Genomic DNA, 20,159 nt, shown 5'->3' on the forward strand with positions numbered 1-20,159 from the left:
GCTGTTTAGACAAGAATTCCATCTTTAGTAAAGCTCATTTGGGTTAGTGTGGACACGTGTCTGATTTGAGTCGCTCAAAGGAAATTCATTAATTCATTCACTCACTCACTCAATGATTATCAGATGCCTACTCTGTCCCAGTCAGTGAGCTTGGTACTGAGGATACAGGTATAAAAAAGACAGTCTCTATCCTTAACCTTGAGGACTTCCACCAGTCAACACTTTTGTGGCATCATTTGAGGCCAAAGCATGCCAATAATTAGGCCATATATCTGTGTGGAAAGTTATCCACATGAGTTTGAGTCCATTCCTCCCCCCCCCCCCCGCCCCAGATCTATATTAGGGCTCTTCTATGGCTCTGTCTGTGCAGGTTCCTTAAATTATTGGCAAAATTTTGGTTAGGATAGAGACACAAAGCAATAAGCATCAAGATATAAAATGAAAAGTTCTAAGCCACCGGATATTATTATTGTTATCAAAACTGAAGATATTTCAGGACCCAGAGACAGGTGTTCACCTTTTGTATTCTAACGAGTGACATAGTTCATCTTACCTGTGCTGTGCTTGGGGAAACCTGTACTTAACTGGATACTGGGATTTTGGGGAATGTTTGGGATTCTACTTGGAAGGGAATGTGTGTTTTGACTGGAGCTAGGCAGCTTAGGTCTTTTTCACTACTTCTTTTCTTCCCAATCGCTATACCTTTTGTTTCCTTTTCTTGTCATATTGCATTAGTTACAACTTCCAGTATAATGTTGAAAAGCAGTGGTGAGATGGGACATCTTTGCCTTATCCCTGATTTTAGTGGGAAAGCTTCAAAGTTTCTCATCAATAAGTATGTTAGCTGTAGGGTTTTGGGTAGATATTCTTTATTAAGTTGAGGAAGTGCCCCTCTATTCCTAGTTAACTACTATTTTCCATGGACCCACCCATCAGGTGTATGTCTAATGGGAGAAGAAGCAGGAAAATAACAAGAGAATACTTCTTGTGAATATTACCAGTAACCTCCATGTTGACAAATGCAGTGCTCTGTTCTCAGCCCTCATTTAACTTGACTTACCAGAAGAAGAAAAAAAATCAGGACAGTGTGATGTCTGGAAACCAAAAGAAGAAAGTGTTTTCAGGAAAAGGGAACAATCAACGACGTAAAATACTGCTGATATTCAGACTCATCTTCAGACTCTTCAGACTCATCCCTTGTATCTTTTCTCATCTTCATCTGTACTCATTCCCTTGGTGACATCATTCGGCCTCATGCCTTTAAATATTACCTACCCGCTGATGACTTCCCAGGCATATCTCAATCCCGACGGCCCCTCTGTACCCCACATGTATATTTAATCAGTGTCTCTATTTGGATATCAAATAGGCATCTCACACTTAATATACCCAAAACTGTTCTTCCAAATGTCCCTACTAAATACGAGTCGTACGTTCCACTTGCCAAGCTCATTATCCCAACAGTAGCTCCGGCCCCAAATCTGGGAGTCATCCTTTATTCCTCTGTTTTCTCCATATCCCACATTCAATCCACTGGCAAATCCTACCTTCATAATGTATCTGAACTCCTACTACTTCTCACCACCCTGTCGGCCCCAGCCTATCACTTCTCACAGGATCTATTGACATATCCTACCAGCTAATCTTGCTGTGTCCTCCTTTGCCCCTTCAGTCTTTTCTTAACACAGTGATCCTTTTAAAACATGTTAGATCATGTCATCTCTATGGTCAAACCCCTCTAATGGTTTCCCATCCGACTCAGAGTAAACACCATACAGGACTCTACACAATCTGTCCTCCTCTTTCACTGACCTCATCACGCTTTATCTGTTTTACTGTTCTCCTTTCTCCAGCCACCCTGGACTGCATCAAACAGGCAGAAAAATTCCTGCCTCACTCACTTTCCCATTTGCTGTTTTCTCTGCTGGGAACTCTTTTCATCAAATACCTACAGAGCCGGGTCCCTCAACTCTTCTAGGTCTTTGATCATAGGTCTCTCCCTATTTAACCCCACCCATGTACGCCCTGGCCCCCTTCCTGCTTCCTCCTTTCTTTAGCAGTCCTCACCCTCTGAGGTCCTCTCCTGCATGAATTTGCTTATTCATTGACTGTCATCCCTGGCTGGAATAAAGCTCTAGGAGGCAGGCACTATTGCGTGTTTCACTCTTCTCTGTATCCCCAATGCTACGTAAAGTACATGGTAAGCATGTTGTATAGTTTTGTTGAATGATGGATACACCACAAAGATTAAAAGCAGGAGGAAAAGGGGGAGAAAGAGCAGGGTGGGAAAGGAAAAGGAATTTAGGTATTTGGTTTTGTAGCTATTTCAGGAGGAGACTCCAGGCTCCAAAATGGACAACAATGGCCCTGGCGATGACAGCGGTGCAGAAACTCCAGCATTCACAGGGGAACCAACCCAGTGTGCCCACCAGCTCCGGCCTCTTGGGGTGTGAGTCTAGCGCTTGGAGGATAGGGCATCCACATCCTCTGAGGGCAGGCAAGGGGATCCAGGGGACTGGGAAGGAGACCAGTGGACCCCTGTGGAGTTGAAAGCGGGAGGAGAGCAGGGAGAATGGCACAGGGCACACAAGCAAGGATGCCAGGCCCAGGACAGAAGACTTGACATAGCCTTTGGAGTTAGATGGACTAGGTTCAGTCCCAATGCTGCCACCTGCCAGCAGTTTTACCTAGGACAATGTGCACCTAGGGCAGGGCGGTGGCAGGGTCCTGCTCTGGGGGTCAGGCAATAAGGAGTGCTTGTCTGCAGAGAACTTAAAAGCAGTAATACAACCAACTAAAAGTTGGTCAGCTTTTTATTGTCACTGTGCACTGCTATCAGCGACCACTCCCCTTCCATAGTATACAAGTGACCTGGGGGAAATTGTTTAACTTCTCTAAGCCTCAGTTTTCTCATCTATAAAATGGAATGATCCCTACTTCCCAGTACTGTGAGGATTAAATGTGAAAGTGAATGGGGTGTACACAGTGTGGTGATGGTCACCCATTTTTCCCCTGCTGACTTCCCACCTCTCTCCCTCCCTCTTTTGCTTCTGCCCCTTTCCCTCTCTCTTGCACAATCCTCCCTTCACTCCTAAGCAGTCATCTCTGCTCCTGTCCAGCACTCCACCCCCTTCCCGCTCCAGCAAGCATTCATTATCCCTTGGGCTGTCCCCTATCTGGGCTCAGCTTCCTTGAACCCTGACCAGTCGGGCAGGGTGGGGGTAATTGGGACCAGTCAAGCACAACCCCTGTTCTGGGATGAGCTGACACCAGCAGCAATTTATAGTTTGAGGCATTATTTCACCAGATGATGCATAACACAACCCTCAGTCATTTTTAGTGGGTGGCAGGTGGGGAGCGGGGGAGGAGTCGCTCTGGAAACTCTGAGCTGGAGGTTTTGCTGTTATGACAGTTTCTTCTTCCTGCTGTTAGTAGGCCTGGCTGTGGTCCTGAGGCCTACTGGCTGAGCTCAGCCACAGCGCCTGACTGCGCTGCTGAAGGATGATTGCTGGCTCCTCACGATGCCATCTGTGCAGTGGGGAGGGGCCCATCCTGGTTGGCTAAGCAGGGTCTGGGAAGCCTGGGCACACTGTGGCTGTGTGTGTGTGTGTGTGTGTGTGTGTGTGTGTGTGTGTGTGTGTCTCTGTGTGTGTGTGTGTGTGTGTGTGTGTGTCTGTGTACTAGAGCGCAAGTGGGAGGGAAGGAGATGGCAGGGAAATCCCAGATGCTAAGAAGGCTTTGCTAAAAGCCTTCTTCTTCAGAGTGTTTCCGTTTTACCTGGGGACAAGTTTGTGCTGGAAAGAGGACCTCACTGGGAGCTGCTCATGCTGAGACCTGCCCAGTGGGAAGGGAAGCTCAGGAGTCCCCCAGGAGAAGGAGGGGGACGGTGGGAGAGGCTGCGTCCACCCCTGCCTAGGCTCCCACCCCTCTCCCCTCTCAGACTAATGACACGGATGGAATCTAAACACCCCCCAGGAGAGATAAAGCACCCCTCTTGTTTGGGCTATCCCCTCCCTTCTGGGCAGGATGATTTTTTTTCAGCCTGAATCCAAACTCCTCACATTACCCACACAGCTTTACCTGTCCGAGGTGGAAATGTTGTGTCTCATAGGCATAGGTCAGTTTGCTTCAACAAACCTTTATTGGATGCTGATATGTGCCTGGTCTTGCATTTAGGTGCTGGGATGGCGGGTGCCCAGCCCTTTTCTTTCTACCAGATGCAGTGGTCCTAAGCTCCACCTCCTCTGCTCACAGTGCCATTTCTGAAACCATTTCCTCCAATCCAAGCCCCAGGTGGAGAGTGGCAGTAGTGAGTGCACCTGTGGCCAGTGATGGGCCTGGGATGAGGAAGGGATCCTGAAGAGACAAGTGTCTCTGGGGGCAGAGACAGAGAGCACCTGAGGGAGGGGCAGTGGGGCAAGGAAGGGCCTCATGGGGAGAAGAGAGGCCCGGGTGAGAAGAGGGACAGGGAAATGGGAGAAATTCTGGGCAGACAGACACAGGCACAAGAAGCTCCATTTTGGGTTCTCCTACCCTTTCCAGGCCTCTTTAGGTAATTCCCCACCAGTCCTCTGGGGGGCGCTCTGGAAGGGCCTGGGTGTGGAGTCCTGAGCTGAATAGAATGCAATGAGGCTCTGGCTTCATAAAAACAGGTCTCCCTTTCTCCTTGAGGGCAGGGGCCGGGCGGTGCCTGATCCTCTGTCTATCCTAGCACCCCGTGAAAGCTGGCCCAGGGAGAAGCTCAGGAGATGTTTGCCCAGGTGAATGGAATGTGAATCGTCGGGCCACCACCAGGAGGCACTTTTGTTCCATCTGCCTTGAGTCATTTCCTCCCCGGGGAGGAAGGGAAAAGGGGGCCACTGCTACACATCACTAAGGGGGAATCCCCTGGTGGAAGTTCTGGAGGGGCTGCGGTCAGGCCTCTGAGCTCATGTCCAGGATTGAGCTGGAGCACCCCCTCTTCTGAGTTGCCCACCTCACAGTGAGGGTGGGGAATCTGCTCTCCCTCTCCTCCTTTATTTCAGTGGGGAGTTTCCTGGGCCTCAGGTAGTTATCTATGTGATAGAGGTGGGCGATCTATTGGAATCTCCCAGACCACAGCTTGTCTATAGTTTTCAGAGCTTGTCTGGCTCTAGGGCCAGGTCCAAAGTGACAGGACTTCAAGTGGGAACTGAGGCTGTGTGGCCATTGCTCTGTCCCTGCCTTTCCCATGTATAGACGTGCATCCCTGAATCACAGATTCTCACCAGGGTGGACACTGTGCGCTCTGGCTCACTGTTGCTGATCTCTCGGTCTGGAACGTCCTGCGTACTTCCTTGCCTTTCAGGAGGGATCCAGCTTGCCTGCCCCTCCTCCTGGGAACCTTCGCGAAGTCTGTGACTAGGGTAGGACTCTCAGGTATGTCCCCTTCACAACAACTCTCACATCTGTAATGTCTTGTTCCAGATCTGTATTCCCTGCTATTTATTATTGAGATATATTTCACATATCATATAATTCACTCATTTAAAATGTACAATTCAGTGATTTTAGTACATTCCTAGATATGTGCAACCATCATCTGTCAATTTTAGAACATTTTCATCACCTCCTAAAGAAACCTTTAGCTATCACATACATCCCCCCCACCTCGTCTTCTGCTCTCTCCAGCACTAAGCAACCACTAATCTGCTTTCTGTTTCTGTATATTTTTTTATTCTGGACTTTGAAATGAAGGGAATCATACACCATGTTGTCTTTGTGTCTGGCTTCTACCTACTATAACGTTTTCAAGGCTCATCCATGTCATAGCATATATCGGTACTTCATTCTTTTTATGACTGAATAGTATTCCATTGTATGGATATACCGCATTTTAATTACCCATTTATCTGTTGATGGGCATTTGTGTTGTTTCTACCTTTTGGATGTTGTAAATAGTGCTGCTATGAATATCCATGTACAAGTTTTTGTGTGGACATATGTTTTCCTTTCTCTTGGGTATATACCTAGGAGTGGAATTGCTGGGTCATAGGTTACTCTGTATTTAACATTTGATGAACTGCAGACTGTTTTCCAAAGTGGCCGTGTCAGTTTACAGACCCTACAATGGGTCCTAGGTACTGTGTCTACTGTACCTACTGGGTAAGTTGGCCCTGACTGGGGCTGTCTTGTTCACCAGTGTGTCACCAGCCACTGGGTGGCCTGACCCCTAGCAGGTGCTTGATAAATATATTTTGAGTGAATGAAGTGAATGGATAGGTTCTTCTGAATTTGCTGCCCTTGGATATGTAACCCTAGACTTCTGTTAAGACTGTCCTTACAGTCTTTGTGAATCTTTCTCTAAGCCCCTTGCCAGGCATAACCATGAGTCACCTTTTCTCACTGCCCCCATACTGCCTGGCTCTCATTAATGACTCTTCTGTGAGGCTGAGAGGCTCTCCAGGGTTCAGAGGGTACCTCAGTCTCCTCTGTGTCACCAGCTTCTCACGCCAGGCTTGGTGCACAATAGGTGCTTATGTGGAGCTGTGGGAGTCGGGGGGCTGCACCTCAATGTTCAAGACAGGGGAGCCACTAGGGGGAGTTGTTTTGGGGAATCAGTGAGGCAACAGGGAGGGTATTGGGGCCCCACAAAGGATGGAACTGTTGCTACTAAGTCTCATTTCCAGATCTTGGCGCTTCTTAAAAAGGAGTAGAGGTTAGAGGGTTCTCCTCCCTGGCTGGGCTGCACCATCTTCATGGCTTTCCTCTGCCTGGGTGTCCTGCACACCCAGACTGGTCCAGGATGGGGAGGCAGAGCCCAGGGCTTGGAGGATGCTGGGTATTGACATACATGATACGCGGTCCCATGAACTTTAAGGCGTGATGTGCAGTTTTTAAGTGCAGTTTGTATGGATCCACATTTATTCCACAGACCACTTGCAAAGCATTCATATGTAGTTTTTCCGTTTGCATAATAACATTAATTTCCTCTCCCAAGCCCTCCCGTCTCCAGACCCGAAAGGCTGCTCATATGTTCCCCCTCAGAGGAGGTTCCTCCTCTTGTACCCCACAGAGCAGGTTGAATAATCCTGATTCCTGTAGCCTGTGACCAATTGGTTTATTGGGAATAGGCAAGCGCACAGGCTCTTGGCAGAGACTGGATTCCTGGGTGGGCGGGGCTTCTGTGGATGCAGCACTAGGGGTGGGGCCTCTAGAAGGATGGGACGGGCCTGGCATCTCCTCCTCCCTTGAAGCCCCTGAACCAGAGCATTCGAGTCTGCTGGGGCAGCCCCACATCACTGTAACCATTAAAACACATTCAGATCAGACCCAAAGCAAGAGGAAATAAAGGGAGAGGGAGTAGGAACCGGGTGGCTATGTACGGAAGGTGGGGGTGGGGCTTGATTCCATTGAGCAGATGATGTCAGCTCTTGATTGTCCCTCTATCCAGTAATTCCATGTCCCCTTGCCTTTGTTCTAGGCATGTTCCCATCATCAGCGACCAATGTGAGCTCAGGAAAAAGATGTACCTTCATAGTGTGAGTTCCACACATCTGAGCAGGTAAATCTACTGCCTGAAGGCCACGTGTTGCTTCTGTGTGCTGAGAGGACTATGAACAGGTTCTGAGTGATCGTGAATTCCTGGCCCGTGGCTTCAGAATTCAGAATGGGATTTTGGAATGTCTCCTTTTGATATTTGCAATAGTGCATGTTTTAGGTGGGTGTTAAAAGAAGTTCACTTCGGTGCATGAGAATCGGAGGTAAGGGACGTGGGGGATGCCCAGGGCTCAGGGGGTGCTGGCTTTGTGGGGAAACTTCTATGAGATAATCCACAAAGCACAACTGTGATGTGCCCTTTTGGATTTTATCTGGAAGAAAAGTGGTTGGTGGCTGTCGCCATTTTCTTGGCCACACGAGGGCCTGACCGTCAGCCGTCTAGGGAACATGGGCAATGCATTCTCTTTCTTTGCATCCTACCCCTATCCCCCGACCCCCTCTGCACATAGCTAAGTGAAAAATGACTCTGGATGATATGAATGAACCCAAGGGACGGCTCCCAGTGAAAACCCAAGGGAAACCTGCGGTCAAACAGGAACGTGGGGTTTTGGAATCTCCTTGTCTTCCGCCCCAGTAGTCACGGGCAACATCCAGGCTGGAAAATGGTGCCCTGTGCCCTGGGTTTCCAGCCCCTGGGGTGGTGCTAACACTTATGGCAGGAGGAGGAGATGCTCCCAGCCCGTCGCTTCATGCCGGAGCTCTGCCTGCTCCCGCAGCCCAGGAGCCCCTGGGGCCCGCAGGGGACGTAGAGTTCACCAGTGCCCACAAAGCTGCAGACCCCACTGCTCTTGAAAACACTGGTGCCCCCTGGACAGTCGGTCCTCAGCATGGGCGTGCTGACCACACATGGCTCACACAAGACAGCACCTTTTGAGCTGCTCACGGCTGTGGGAACAGGAAGGGATGCTCAGGGCCCTGCACTGTGTGGATCCAAGGGCGTTGCCCTTAACTGTCTCAGCCAGGCCCTGCCCCCCACCTATTGCCACTTACCTCTAAGGACTCCCCCGTCCCAATTACCAACTTGTGCGTCTCCCACACCAGCCATAAAGTGCTTACAGGTTCCCCACGTGCCTCTCCTCTTTTCCCAGTGCCTTGGCCCTTTCTCAGTTTCTGCTTGTCTGAGCCTGCTTCAAATCCTCTTTTTCCAGAAAGGCCTTCCCTGGTCAGTATGGTTCCTTGCAGCTCCTGGGCCCTGAAGCACTGGGACTGTGCTGCATCACTGTCCCTCATTCTGACTCCCGAAGACGTGGGTAGTGCTACAGGACAGCTTCTCCCTCCCGCCAGAAGCGCCTGGCATACAGAACCCCTCTGGGGTGGTAGGCATGCCGTGGTCTGGGCAGGGGTGCTGTGTCTATGTTGGGTTGATCAGCCCCCACGACCCCAGAGCCCTTGGGGACTATGCATGTACTCACAGATATTCACGGGCCCCACGCCTTCACAGAGCCTGGGGTGAGAGGAAAAAGAAGACAGGAGGTAACGGCATCAATGAGGACAAGTTCAATCGGCGCGTGGCACCCCCTTCTCCTGCCTGCACCACAGACCATGTTCACGAGGGGGGCCCGTGGCTGTGTGCTGTTCTGGATTTTCCATGACTGTGGGATGGGCAATAGCAGAAGCAGCAACCAGAGGGCAGGAGAGTATGCATACCTGGGGCCCATCCTTGACTAACCTCTGCTCCTCGCCCTCCAGCAGTTTGCGATAAGTGGCGATCTCAATGTCCAGGCCCAGCTTGGAGTTCATCACCTCCTGGTACTCCTTGAGCAGGCAGGCCATGTCCTGCTTGGCCTTCTGCAGGGCGGCCTCCAGCTCGGCCAGCTTGCAGCGGGCATCGCTGACGGCCGCCTCGCCCTGCTGCTCAGCCTGGGTCACTGCGGTCTCCAGTTTGCAGCGCTGGGGGAGGGGGCACAGAAAGCATTATTGGGGAGCCCTAGGTTGACTGTCAGAAGAATAGAGAGAACATGCTCATTGTGAGATAACAGAAAAGTGTGTGTGTGTGTGTGTGTGTGTGTGTGTGTGTGTGTGTATCTGCCCCCGGTTCCTGGCACAAAACTCTTAAAACTCTTGTAATTTCCTACGTAATAAAAGTACTAGGAGCATCTTCTGCTCCAATATTTGGTCTTTGACCCCACTTCCTGCCACACATTTCCTAAATTCCTTGAAATTTCCTTGGTGATAGCATTATCTTTTGTTCTAAGGAGGTGACCCCGGGTGAGCTTTGGATGACACCTGGAAGAGGGCTGGTCACCAGAAAGAGCAAGCCATGATTAGAGGCTTGAGATTTTCAGCCCCAGCCCCCAATCCTCCAGAGAGGGGAGAGGAGCTGGAAATGGAGATGGTGATCGATCACGCCTATGTGAGGAAGCCTCCCAACAGTAAAAATCCTGATAGGATGGGGTTCAGACAGCTTCCCGGTTGGTGAACATGCGGAGATGCTGAAGGAGTGGTGCCCAGAAGGCATGGAAGTCAGCACCCCTTCCCACACACCTCGCCCTACACCTTTGTTTCATCTGGATGTCCATCTGTATCCTTTATCATATCATTTTATAACACACTGGTAAGTAGTAAGGAAACTGCTTTTCTGAGTTCTGTGAGCCGCTCTAGTAAATTAATCGAGCCCGAGGAGCAGGGTTCCAACTTACAGCAGATCGGTCAGAAGCTCAGGTGGCAGTTTGGAGTTTTGATTGGCGTCTGAAGCGGGGCAGTCTTGTGGGACTCGTAAAACAGCCCTTAGCCTGTGGGATCTGACACTATCTCTAGGCAGATAGTATCAGAATTGAGTTAAATTGTATGACACCAAGCTGGTGGGGCAGAATTACTTGGTGTGGGAAAAAACCCACACATCTGGTGTCAGAAGGGTGGTGAGTGTGACATAGTGTCAGAGTACAGCGTAAAGGAGAAACACAGGGTGAAGAGTGAGCTTGTCCTACAATCTTGTTTATATGACAGACTCAAATCTGCTGTAGGTTTCATCCTAGGATTGTGACATCTGGTTCCTCTGGGGACTGGGAGCAGTTCTCCTGTCTATAACATCTTAAGGAGATCTGAGCATTTCTCTTAGATCCGCTGAGCAATTTCTTTTGGGCTAATTGATTTTAAGTGTCTGGTCTTCCCTAGCATGGGAGACTAGGATAGGTCTGATTTTATGAACTCTGCAGAGTCACCTTGAATTTCAGAATCATAGAATTATAGTCTTTGGGTTGGAAGGGACCATGGAGACCATCTTTTGTTTTCCATGCTCCCATCTACTGAAGAACTCTTGTTATTTCATCTTTGACAATAGGTCGCCTGGCCTCTGTTGGGAACCTTACCATTCCCTGAGGTTGGTCCTCCTGCTGTTGGTCAGCTCTTTTGTAGAAAGGTCTTATGCCCTCTTAGTCGAGGCAGCACAAGTTTATTCCCTCATCTACCGCACTTTCAGGGAGGGTGGACCCGCCCCGCACCACCAGGCAGTGGGTCAGCCCGGGATGGGTACTCAGAACAAGGTCTTTCTGGCCTCACCTGGGCTTTGACGTTTTCAATGTCTTGCTGCAGCTCCTGGATCAGCTTGTTCATTTCTAGGATCTCATTCTTGTAGTTGCCGAGGTCGTCACCGTGGTTCCCAGCCTTCAACTGCAGTTCTTTATACTGTGGGGACCTAGAGGTCAGAACCCCAGTGCCCCGGCCGTGGCACCTCACTGTCCCAAGTCTCTCTTCCTGTGACTTCCTGGCTCAGGTGCTCTCTGGAGTTTTACAGTTGTTCTGCTCACCATCCTCTTCCCATTTCTGGTCAATTTTGTTGTCCTTTTCTGTGATGCTCCTTAGTCCTTTCTCACGCCCCAATTCTGAATGGTCAGTTTATTACATTTTCTTCCAAGCTCCCAGCTCCCCTCTCTGTTTTAGCTGTTCTGTGTCTTCTCCTTTTCTCTCTCCCCCAGAGCCTGAGGGTTCCCTCTCCTTTAGATATCCTTGGGCCTCAGAAGGATTTTCCGTGCTCAGCCTGGGATGATGGACAGACCAAGGCCTGTGAACAGACCATGTCTGCCCCCAGGCTGAGTATGTTTGTATATCTCCTCCAAAACAACGAAAGCAAAATGCAATGTTACCTCCTATCTTGGCTTAACACTTTCTTTTTTAACCTTCCAACTCTGAAATCAATCTCTGAATAGTGTGTTATAGATGACATACAGATTTTTTGAAAACTAGCCAACTTAAGTTTTCTGCCTATAATGGATGGGAACGTTTTGCATAGAAACTGCAAAACAAGATATAGCACAAATGCCTCTTTGGTTATTGTGTGAAAGCCTGTAGTGGCCTAATCAATATCCACTCTCCTTTTCTTCAAACAGAACTCTGCTTTTTTTGGGGAGTGGCAATGAACCCAGGTAAGAGAATATTGCTCAGCCTTCTCATCAATGAGACCTATGGCTCTTGCTGGATAGGGTTTCCAGGAAAGCTCCTTGAGGTGGGGAATGACTCAGTTGGCATGTTTCTTTTACCCCCTGTTCTTCTGGCCTGGAAGGAGCATGTGAGATTGGTGTTAGGGCAGCCATCTTGGGGTATGAGGCAACCTTGAGGATTAAAGCAGTACCAAGGAGGGCCAAATAAAAAGCTAAAAGGAGCCTCTGTCTCTGATGGTGACATAGAACTCCCATGTCATCCGTGGGTTGTCTATTTCTGTGCTTCAAGTTATTTGAGAAAAACGTGAAAGCTGAATTTAACTATTTATTGTTGTAAATTTCTGATTCTCACAGCTAGATACAATCCTTCAATAATAGAGTTGTCTTTCTGGTTCTGATTGAAGAGGATGGGTAATGGATGTTGTTTTCCTTGAGTCCACCTGACAGATGGGTGGCACAGGGGAGCAAGTGGAGGGGGGCCAGCTGTGGTGAAACCTGTTGTAGATGGGCCACAGACTGAGTCACTGGGAACTGACTCCAGGCCAAGGTTTGATACCTTTGATCACCCCCGATCCCTGGGCAGTGATACCTATTGCTTTCAGAAAAGTGTCCAAAGTCCTCAGCTCAGCTCTGCAGATCTGCTGCGATCTGGCCCCATGCTACCCCTCCCCTCCAGCACCATCTCCTTCATGGTGCTTCACAGCAGGAACTCACGTCCATGTTTCTGCATCTTGGCCTCTGCCTCCCCTCAGCCAACACACACTCCCCCTGCCTCCCCACCCCATGCTCTGCTTATTGAAATCAGACTTGGCCTTTGAGCTCCAGATCGAATGCCAATGCCTCTGTCTTCCCTGACACGTTTCTTCCTTCCATCATCACACTCCCTTGGCCTGATGCTCTACCTTAGCAGTCACTTCGTGCTGCCTTGAGTTTATGTTTGATTGGTTACACGTTTCTCTCCCAGCAGACTATAATCTCCTTGAGCACAGGGACGATTTGACTCTTAGTATCCTCGTGGTGCCACGCACCTCAGTAAGGCCATCCTTCCCTGGACACCCTGTTTACAACTCTATTCCCACAAGACTCCCTATGCGTTACCCTGATTTATTTTCTCCATAACATGCCTCACCATCTAACATGCATGTACTTATTTGTCTGGCTTGTTGTCTGTCCCTCCCTTGCCCCTGCCTCTAGAATGAAAGTGACACAAAGGCAGGGATTACTGTCTGCTCTGTTCCTTGCTGGAATTCAGCATCTAGAACAGTGCTTGGCACGTGATGGCTGCTCAAGAAACAGTTGAATGAATGAATGAATGAGTGAGTGAGTGAGTGGATGCATGGTGCCTTTCACAGATAGGGCAGTTGAGACTGAGATGATACTCTTTGTTAAACCAAATTGCCCTTGGGGACACCAACTGCCCTCCCAGCAAGCCCCTAATGACATAAGTCTGGGGCCCCTTAGTCATCCTTTTTGCTCCACCATTGGTAACCACTCCATGCCATTAGTCTCCTCCGAAGCCCTGAAGCCCAGAGCCCTGTTTGCCATCGTTGCCAATTAGTATTCCTTGAATTCCCTGAATTCACTTCCAGGTGGTCTGTGGGTGAATAAAGCAGGAGCACCCTGGCATCCTGATGACCGGCCTGAGCTGTCTGTGAGGTCCCACATGCTCCATAGGCACCTGGCCTGGGGCCTGGCATGACTCTCTCATTATCTCCTCACCCACTTTCTGGGGGAGAGTAGTCTGGGGACTCCATTCCCCACCCGGCTCTCACCCGGCACTGGTACCAGGCTTCTGCTTCAGCTTTGCTATGGCTGACGATGTCATCGTACTGGGCCTTGATCTCAGCAATGATGCCGTCCACATCCAGTGCACGGCTGTTGTCCATCTTCACAACTACGGAGGTCTCTGAGATCTGAGACTGGAGAAGGCAAATCTCCTAGGGGAGGGGTGAGGACAGGTGAGCTCTTTGAAGATAAAGGGGGAGAAACTGCTCGGACCTTCCATAGCAGCTTTACACAGGACTTGGCATAGCTGTCCCGGGCCTTCCATCACCAACCTGCATTCTGTCCCCCACCCTCTAGTTACACAGAGACCCAAGAGCCAAGGTCTGGGTGATCCAACTTCTGGGGGCTTTCACTGCCTGAGAACCAGCAGTCCCACGCTGATTTCTTCACATGCTCACTTTTCAGTCTGCTTGCCCTGAAATGTACCCACTACGCTGGAGCTTTCCCACCCTATCGCCCTCACAGAACTGGCCCCGGGTCTACCACCTCTGGACAGTGCGGCTGCAGCTACCTCCTCATACAGGCCTTTCAGGAAGTTGATCTCCTGGACCAGAGCCTCCATGTTGGTCTCCAGGTCAGCCTTCATCAGGAAGGCCGTGTCCACATCCTGCAATCACAGCAGTGACAGCCATAACCTGGGGCTGGGGGAGCATGGGAGGGCCACCCCTCTGCCAGCTGGGCCACTCCCAGCAAGCTGGTGGCAGGTGGCAGGTGTGGGACCCACTTCTCCTCATTTAAGCCCATGTGAAAGTGAAGGGGTCACAAAGCCAAGGATGGAGGGAGGGGTCTCCAGCCCCAGATCCCACACCTGGGCCTGTCACCCTCTTGGGAAAGGATCTGAAGGGAGCGGGGTTTAAAGGAGCCTTAAATGAAGTTTCTCAGAGCTCACTGTGTGAGCCTTGGGCCAGGAAATACTTAGCTATCTGTCTGAGGAATCATGGCAATGGTTTTCATCTTCTGGGGTTTGAGTCAGAGTTTTTGTTTTGTTTTTGTTTGGGCATTAGCCACATCTCCAGCTTCTTGGGCAGGTGTAAACACATTCCTAACTCGCTTTGGCCACGTGAGCAGGGAGGTGGAGGCAAGGTCAATCACTCCCCTTTAGCACATGGTGTGGGACACTGGCCCTCCTCTTTCCCAGGGTCACCAGGATCTGAGGGGTGAGAGGCGCTTTTGCAGGTGGGTGGGCTGCAGACATGTTTGGACATAGTGCCAGGGCTGTGTGTCCCGAGGCCAGCTGGGCCAACTCAGGGTGCTTCCTCCCTCCCGGTGCCATCTTCCCTTACCTTCTTCAAGGTAACAAACTCATTCTCTGCACAGGACCTCAGGGACAGCTCTTCTTCATATCTGGTGGAATGGGCAGGAAAAAATGTTTCAATCAGCTTGTGGGGCTTAGAAGGGGTCTTGGTTTCAGGCCTGAGGGAGGGGGCTTTGGGGGTGCCAATCTGCCTCTCACTGACTGAATGCCCTAAGGAGTCACCAGGTGTATCCTCTGTCTCTGGACACCTCTAACTCCTCCAGCCATTCGGGACAGATGATTATTATCGTAGCCGCTCATTGGTCACTTTGCCAGTTTACCCCCCTCCCAATCTCTGCCAGCCTGTTCCTGTGATGGGTCATCCTCTGGGAAGTCCTGCTTAAGGTGTCCTCCATTCTGTCCTGCTGCTAAGGAAGCTCACTTCATCTGGTTGTTTCCTCTGGGAAGGTGGCAAAACGCTGGCTGCCTTTTGCTGGCACAGCTGAGTTGTTCTGAGAGTTGGCTGCGGTCACCAAAATCCCAGCTGACCCTGTGCCCTCCTTACCAGGAGAGACCTGAGCCGGGCCCCCACCTGCAGTTCAGTTACAGAGGTAGCAATTACCCACTTTACCAGACCCATAGACACAGCCCAGCTATTTCCTCTAGGCTCCAAGGGAGCTCCTCGCCCACTCACTGCCTGCACACCGCCCCCTCCCCCGCCAAGGCAACAGACTCAGGCCACGGTGTTTGTCTGTCCAGAATGACTCAGTTTGAAGAGCAACATCAATCCATTAAAAGCTTCACTGGGCTTCCTGATGCCCATCCTTCCTTCTTCCAGCAGAACTCGGCCGCTGCACGGACACTGGACGCTGGAGCCTACAGCCTAGGTTTGAATCCTGGCTCGACATATGCTAGTCGTATGACTTTGAGTAAGTGACTTGGTCTTTCTGTGTCCCAGTGTCATCATCTGCAGGGTGAAGATAACACTGGTCCTGCCTCGTGGGGCTGTTAGGAGTTAACACATCACATAAGTTAATATCTGCAAAGCTCCCTAGGCCTGGCATAGGATATGGACTGTGGAAGTGTTGGCTGTTCTTGTTAAACTACCACCCAATCACATCCTTCTCCTATTGTCCCTCTTTCAAAGTCCAAAGTCCTCACCCTGAGCTGCAAGCCATGTCTCCTGGCTATCTTGTGTCTTACCCCTCGAAAAGGCATTGCTCCTGCTGAGAGCTGGCCTTCACGCAGCCCATGCCCTTGTCACATCTCACCTGTCACTGTCTGTTTGAGTCGTCCCCTCTTACTTGGCACACTCTGGCCCTTTCTTGTCACCTGTTCCTGTCTCTTCTCCTTTTCCAGGGTCTACTCTGGACTCCTCTTTTACAAGAAGCAACCAGAATGAAACATATCCTTTAAGACCCGGAGTAAATGGCACCTCTCCCAGGAAGCCTTCGTTGGTCCCTTTTGCACTCTCACTCTCTTGGAATTCCTCTCCCCTTCTGCCCTGTGCCACCTTGTAGCTGTTGGTGTGTGTGCACAGAGGCCTATGCTTATTGGACTGGGGCATCTTGAGGGAAGGAGCCAGCCCTTTCCATCAGCCATGAGTAGGCTTGTGGTTGGCATAATCACCATGAGTGTTTCCCATGTGGCTCCACTCTGCTGACCCATGTCCCTTATGAACCATCACTCTTGGCATAGTCACACTGTTTATTGTCAATGGAATTGTGTCTCTCTCAACCCTCTCCTACCAACATGCTCTCCTTTGGGACCCTGGGCTGGGAGAGGCCCACCTAAGACCATGAGGCAATTTATCTGGGCCTTCGATTCTTGTAAGCACTGGATCTACAAGCCTTTAAGCTTGTCATTATCATATGCTTGTCAACCACCTTCTGTGCGTCAAGTCTGAGCTGCAAGTCTAGCAGGTTACAGAACCTTCACCACAAAGGAATGGGAAGGGAGACAGAGAACCTGTCAGAGAGACGGGGTGATGATTTCCAGCTGTGAATGGAGGATTGGAGAAGCCAGAGTCAGGGGGTAAGAGAAAATGTGGGATATATTAGCCTGGATGTGATTTGAAGAGATGCCGAGAGGGGGCTTATTAGAAGAAGGAACCGGGGGGAGCAAAAACTTAGAGGGAAGAGGGTTTGGGGAATAAAAAGTGATTCAGAAAATGCAAAGGGATTGGTGGAACATAGGGCAGAACAGGTGGTTTGGAGCAGAGCCCTGGAATGCGGAAATGACAGGAGAAAAGATTTCGTTTTACATTGAGAGGAAGGGTGAGGGCCTTCCTTAGGCCGGGCGGTGGGAAGGGAAAGGAAGACATACGCATACACGCACTTTCAGAGCTTTGCTTTGTGACACACGGGCAGTATCCTAGATGCTCTGCCTATATTACCCCGCCTCGTTGTTCTACCACCTAATGACATCGTTTCGGGCTTCCCTAAAACTTTTTACAGGTGGGGATGCTGGGGGCCAGATTGTAGCTTACCCTGGGCCCCCTGGCAGGGTGAAGGTGGAGCACACTCACTTTTTCTTGTAGCCCTCAAGTGTATCCTGGAGGCTGCAGAGTTCCGACTGCAGCCTGGCCCGGTCCCCGGCCTCACAGTCCAGCTGCCTCCGGAGCGTGCCGATGTAGGCCTCAAAGATGGGCGCCATGTTGCTCTGGCAGCTCCTCTGCTGCTGCATGAAGTTCCACTTGGTCTCCAGCAGCTTGTTCTTCTGCTCCAGGAACCGGACCTGCAGCCAAGAATGAAATGTCACTGGCAGCTGGGACCTTGGGAACCATGGCTTGGAGAGAGTAAATGGTGGTGGGAGCAGTTACATCAGTTTCTGCTCTCTTTACTGACACACGGCTGCCAATATGCTAAAATTGACAGATTAGGGTCTCTGCATAGACTGGCACCTGAGGTTATGTCTCTGTGTCTCCCCTGCCTTGGGGAGCGTAAAGGACCCACCTACCACTCAGGGTTTGCACAGTGTAATGGAAAGAGTGCTGCCCCATGAGGCCTGGGACAGGTCCTCCTTCCCACCCTGCCTGCCTCGTTCCAGCCTTGTACCCTGGGCCGGGCCACCCATCCCTTTAAGCCTTGCTTTCTTCCCTCAAGCTCCTACTTGGGGCTGTGCATGGGAAATGCTTTGCAGATCTTTATACTAACTCCTCTCATACCTGAGAACTCATACCTGAGAGGAGTCGGGCTTTTTTCAATTACAGCCCAGGGACACTTTGGGGAGAAGGTCAGATCATAGGCTCTGTCCCAGGACTTGAAGTTCTTTTCACCAACTCTGCCCCAGCCTGCATGGCTACGTCCAAAAAAAGCCCCGTCACAGTAATGTGGAGAACGGCTGGCCCAGTTCCTCCATTTTTGTGGCTTGGAAACCGAGATTAGGAGAAGTGGAGTGAGTTGACCACTGTCACCCAGCTTGTTGCTGGCAAAGGGAACGCGGTCGCCAGTCCTTACCCTGGGATTTTCCATACTGTGCATTGTCTCTCAAAAAAACCACAGAGGAAGTAACATTGCCGACTTCCGGTCAATGGCCATGTCACCAGGAAGCTCTCACAGAGGGTGGTGTGGTGTTGCTGACAGCCAGGGCCCACGTTGTGAAAATGAATTTACAACCAGAACTCAGTGAGCTTTCAAAATTAACCTGTAAGTGTAACAGTTCCCATGTGCTAAAATAAGTTCCTATGTGGAGCATGTTTGCCTGTATTACCTCCTTTAATTTTCCTGCTATCGTTGCTTCCTTCCCTTCTGGGCAGCAGTGTTCCTGAGGCTGAGAGGTGAGTGGTTTGCACAGGGTTTCAGGGTAACCGTCAGGAGTGCAGCCAACACCGAGGTCCAGGTCTCCTGACTTCCAGCCCAGGACTCCATGCCCTAAATCTTGGGGTCACCAGAAATATCGGCTCACCCCTTGGCGTGTGTTCTAACCCCAGGAGACTTTCTGGGGTATGGGGACAGGCCCAGAAGTAGCTGAGGGTGACAAACAAGTTCAGGGCCTTCCAAAGGCAACAGGTCACCTTTCCCCAAAGGCTTTCAGAGCTGTGGCTTTGAGCTCGACAGATATAAGACTTTGGCCATGACCACCTTTTATCCTTAGCTCTAACTGCTCCACCTTCTCCTCATCCCAGGACTAAGCTGATGGCAAATTCCAAGGTCACAGTTCCCATTCTGGCCTCCAGACTCAAGGGTCTCTCCAGCTTAGGCACTCAGAAAGGGGCTGTATTGTTAAAGCCTTGTCAGGAAGGGCAGTTCTCTGTCTTTTAGGTTGTTCTTTTCAATATCCATCATTGCTTTGGAAATTCCCCTTATAGTCTGACCTCAGGCAATGTTGGTGATTTTATCAGATAACATCCAGAGAGAGAGGACATATTAAAAAAAAGAAAAAGACCAGCAAACAGAAATGTTTTGTGCCGAGCCTGATCTAACCAGCTTTCAAGGATTAATGGTCATGGAGTATCGGAGAGACCAATAGATGAACCGAGCCTTCTCTATTGTCAGTCTCTTCCTGCTCCCTCGGATCAGACACAAGGTGTTCTCTGCATCCCATGGTCCTGGACCATTGGACCCTCCCTCTTACCTTGTTAATAAAGGATGCAAAGCGGTTATTGAGGCACTTGATCTGCTCCTTCTCATCCCTCTTCACCCTCTGCACGGTCGGGTCAATCTCCAGCTCCAGGGGGACGAGTAGGCTCTCGTTGATGGTGACAGGGGTGATGCAGGCAGAAGGACCACAGGCAGCCCCCAATCGGTATCTGAAACCAGGTAGGACACACCTGGACGCAACCTGGGGACTCCTGAAGTCCACATTGCACAGGCTCCGTGAGCCGAGGCAGCCCAGGATGCAGAGACCCCTGCCATCCCTGGGCCGGCATGGCTCCTTGCTCACTACATAGTGGGTGACCATCTGGGGGAGGATGGCTGAGCATGAGCTGAAGCTCCGACTGCCACATCTGGAGCCCTGCTGAAAGGATCCACACGACATGGCAGGAGAGAGAGGCGGACAGACAGGCCCTGGTGGGAGAATAGGAGGTGAGAACTATCAAGTCAGCTCAGCTCCCACCCTTTTATCGGGTAAGGGGATGGAGGGCTGAGCTGGGTCAACCCCCCAATCACCATTAAGTCAGGATTATGAGCTTGGGAGATTGGCAGCTCTAAGTACCCAGGTGGATAATTAGAGTAGCAAAGGGCAGAGAGAAGGAGCCAATGGTCAGTGCTGGTGGTCACTATAAAAGTCTCACGTGTCCATCT

The 20,159-nt window shown here is 50.5% G+C and overlaps 1 protein-coding gene across 1 annotated transcript; it reads right to left on the reverse strand.

Annotated features, from left to right (window-relative positions):
* Nucleotides 1-6,940: 6,940 nt before the first annotated feature.
* KRT82 (keratin 82) lies at nucleotides 6,941-19,902 on the reverse strand. The gene is made up of 9 exons (XM_019724351.3): nucleotides 19,489-19,902; nucleotides 17,441-17,649; nucleotides 14,963-15,023; nucleotides 14,191-14,286; nucleotides 13,667-13,831; nucleotides 11,017-11,142; nucleotides 9,188-9,408; nucleotides 8,931-8,962; nucleotides 6,941-8,403 (listed from the first exon to the last, which is right to left on the reverse strand). The coding sequence occupies exons 1-9, from the start codon at nucleotides 19,891-19,893 to the stop codon at nucleotides 8,162-8,164; spliced, it is 1,557 nt and encodes a 518-aa protein (XP_019579910.3). The 5' UTR covers nucleotides 19,894-19,902; the 3' UTR covers nucleotides 6,941-8,161.
* Nucleotides 19,903-20,159: the final 257 nt, after the last annotated feature.

The sequence above is a fragment of the Rhinolophus sinicus genome, chromosome 1 (assembly GCF_057876585.1).
Source record: "Rhinolophus sinicus isolate RSI-liver-muscle chromosome 1, RSI-T2T, whole genome shotgun sequence".
Classification (NCBI taxonomy): domain Eukaryota; kingdom Metazoa; phylum Chordata; class Mammalia; order Chiroptera; family Rhinolophidae; genus Rhinolophus; species Rhinolophus sinicus.

What these genes read in the sequence shown, in the direction of transcription:
- KRT82 (XM_019724351.3), bottom strand. Translation starts at nt 19,893, where the DNA reads ATGTCGTGTGGATCCTTTCAGCAGGGCTCCAGATGTGGCAGTCGGAGC. An exon ending in CTTGAGGGCTACAAGAAAAA is followed by an intron (nt 15,024 to 17,440) that starts GTGAGTGTGCTC and finishes CCATTCCACCAG; the next exon opens with ATATGAAGAAGAGCTGTCCC. An exon ending in TGAAAGGCCTGTATGAGGAG is followed by an intron (nt 13,832 to 14,190) that starts GTAGCTGCAGCC and finishes CCCCTCCCCTAG; the next exon opens with GAGATTTGCCTTCTCCAGTC.